We start from the raw sequence: 2273 nt of genomic DNA on the forward strand, positions 1-2273 counted from the left end.
CGTCTCCCCATCACCCACTCCCTCCCAGCTCCAGGTCACCTGTGGTCACAGAAGTTTGTTGTATCCCTTCCTGAGGTGGTGAGAAGGCAGCCTTCCCATACCCCCTCTGCCTTGCAGGTACCAGATCCCCCATGGATGGCCAGCTTGGCCTGTCTCCAGGAAGGAGAGGAAACGGGGAGAGGAGGGGATTCCCACACCCTGCAGCTGGTTCCTCCCCTGCAATGAAGGGCTGTCTCCTCCTGCCCCAGGCTGTCTACCTTACCCTGAGCCTCACTCTGACACCCCTGCTTCTCTGGCCCCTGCGGGCACCTCTGCTCTGGTTTGTGCCTCGGACAGACTTCCGACTCCCGTGAGCCACGGGGTCACAGCAGACTTGGCCACGTGGGCTGCTGGTGGTGGAGCTTTAAGAGTTGGTCAGTGGGCCTTCCTTCTGTAGTCCTCTGGGGACTCAACCAGTCCTGGCTCCACCCCGCCACCCCTGGGAGCCAGACCCCGGCTCCCCACCCTCCGACCCCGCTGTCTCTCTGCCTTTCACAGCTGCTGTGCACACCCTGCTTCTCCCATCCCACTCGCTCCCCTCAGTCTTCCCAGGCACACTCCGCCCCAAGGTGGCTTCTGGGGATCACCCAGGACTTCCAGTGGACACTCTGACCACACCCACTCCAAGCACCTCCCGGCCCCCCACACACACACTCCTGGGTCCCTCCCAGGCCCTCTCTGCCCACATACACATTTTGGCTGACTTCCCTGTCCCCAGAAAGGTCTGGAAGGTTCACCTGTCCCCACTGTGCCCTGGCCGCCACCCTTCCTGGGCCTTCTCTTTGCCTGACCTCCCTGTCCCCAGGAGGGTCCAGGCTGCTGACCTGTCCCTGGTGATGCCCACACACCATGAGCTCCCCAAGATGAGCTTGTCCTTGCTCCCAGAGCTGGCACTGCCACCAAGTGCCCACACAGGCTGAGGGCAGACACAGAGCACCCCTGCCCCCACCCTCAACGCCATAGCAGCAGTAGAAACCTGGGGTGCCGCTGCCCATCCCCCTCTGGGTCCAGAGGTAGAAGGAGCCGAAGGGTGCAGCCCCCAGTCCCTGAGCTCCAGTGGGGCACACCCAACCCAGGACACCGATCTCACTGCCCCACTGCCCCACCCTGCGGGCAGGGACACAGGCCAGGGCTGGAGCTGGACAGCGTTTTATTGGAAGTCCACAGATACAAGAGCTCTGAGCGGGGGTCACAGTTTGGAGGAGGCAGGATGGGGAACGGGTGGGAATCCCCCAATGCTGGCAGCTCCCCATACAGGCAGCTCCATATAAGCCCTTCTTGCTGGGGGGTGAGGGGTCTAACGGGCCCTGGGGGACCGGGGAGGGGGCAGCCAGAGAAAGCCAGCGGGCAGCCAGGAGAAGGGAGAACTGGGCCCTAGGAAAGGGCGGGAGCAGAGAAGGCAGGCCGGGGGTAGGGGTGGTACTCACTGCCCCTCACTGGTTTAGCTCCCAATGGCCTGTCTGCCCGGGTCACAGCCTTAGGTCATCGGCCCTAGAGCCCACACCATGGTCAGCCCATCATCACGGCATCGGGAACCCCCTGGACCCTGAGAGCCATCACGCAGGGCTGTCTCAGGCGTCCCGCGGCCCCACCCTGGCCCTCAGTAGTCCGTGAGCGGGTAGCGCAGGAAGATGAAGATGAGCACGATGCAGGAGGCGGCCAGTGCGGAGCTGGTGATGTTGAACAGCCGGGCCGTCTTGGCGTCCTCCACGGCCCCGTTCAGGTCATTGAGAAGCTTCTTGTCTCGGACCTGCAGCCCGAGGGTGGGGGGGGAGCAGGGCAGGGGGATGAACACACAGAGTTAGGAGACAGGGCCTGCCCCGCGCCGAGCAAGCCCACCCTCGTGCCACTACCACTCACAGCGACCCCGCAGGACAGGAGCCTGGCACTGCCCCCGTGAGTCTCCGAGGCCATCACTCTTTAAGGGAGCACACAGCCTCGTCTGTCTCCCGCAGAGCGGCGGGTGGTTCCAAACCGCTGACCTCAGCAGCCGGATGTGTAACCACTGTGCCACCAGGGCTGCGACAACTGCACAAGAGAGGGGGGTCCCACAGCTTTGTCGAGAGCTGGAATCCACCCCGACAGGGGCTCTGGCTTCACACTCGGGGGCTCTGGGGCATGGTGTGTGCAACTGAGTCTCTAACGGCCCACAAATAAGATCGGTATTTACATGCTTGGTAAAGTGTGTGTGTGTGTGTGTGTGTGTGTGTGTGTGTGTGTGTGTGTGTGTGTGT

General features: G+C 63.0%; 1 protein-coding gene across 1 annotated transcript in view; it reads right to left on the reverse strand.

Moving 5' to 3' along the window:
- Positions 1–1172: 1172 nt before the first annotated feature.
- The window catches only part of IFITM10 (interferon induced transmembrane protein 10), an 11236-nt gene continuing 10135 nt past the window's right edge, over positions 1173–2273 (reverse strand). The window contains 1 exon segment of the mRNA XM_004717212.2: positions 1173–1789. Coding sequence (XP_004717269.1) covers positions 1640–1789 — 150 coding nt within the window. The 3' untranslated portion in view covers positions 1173–1639.

The sequence above is a fragment of the Echinops telfairi genome, unplaced genomic scaffold (genome assembly GCF_000313985.2).
Source record: "Echinops telfairi isolate 266 unplaced genomic scaffold, ASM31398v2 ScPeMD7_37;HRSCAF=141, whole genome shotgun sequence".
Taxonomy (NCBI): Eukaryota; Metazoa; Chordata; class Mammalia; order Afrosoricida; family Tenrecidae; genus Echinops; species Echinops telfairi.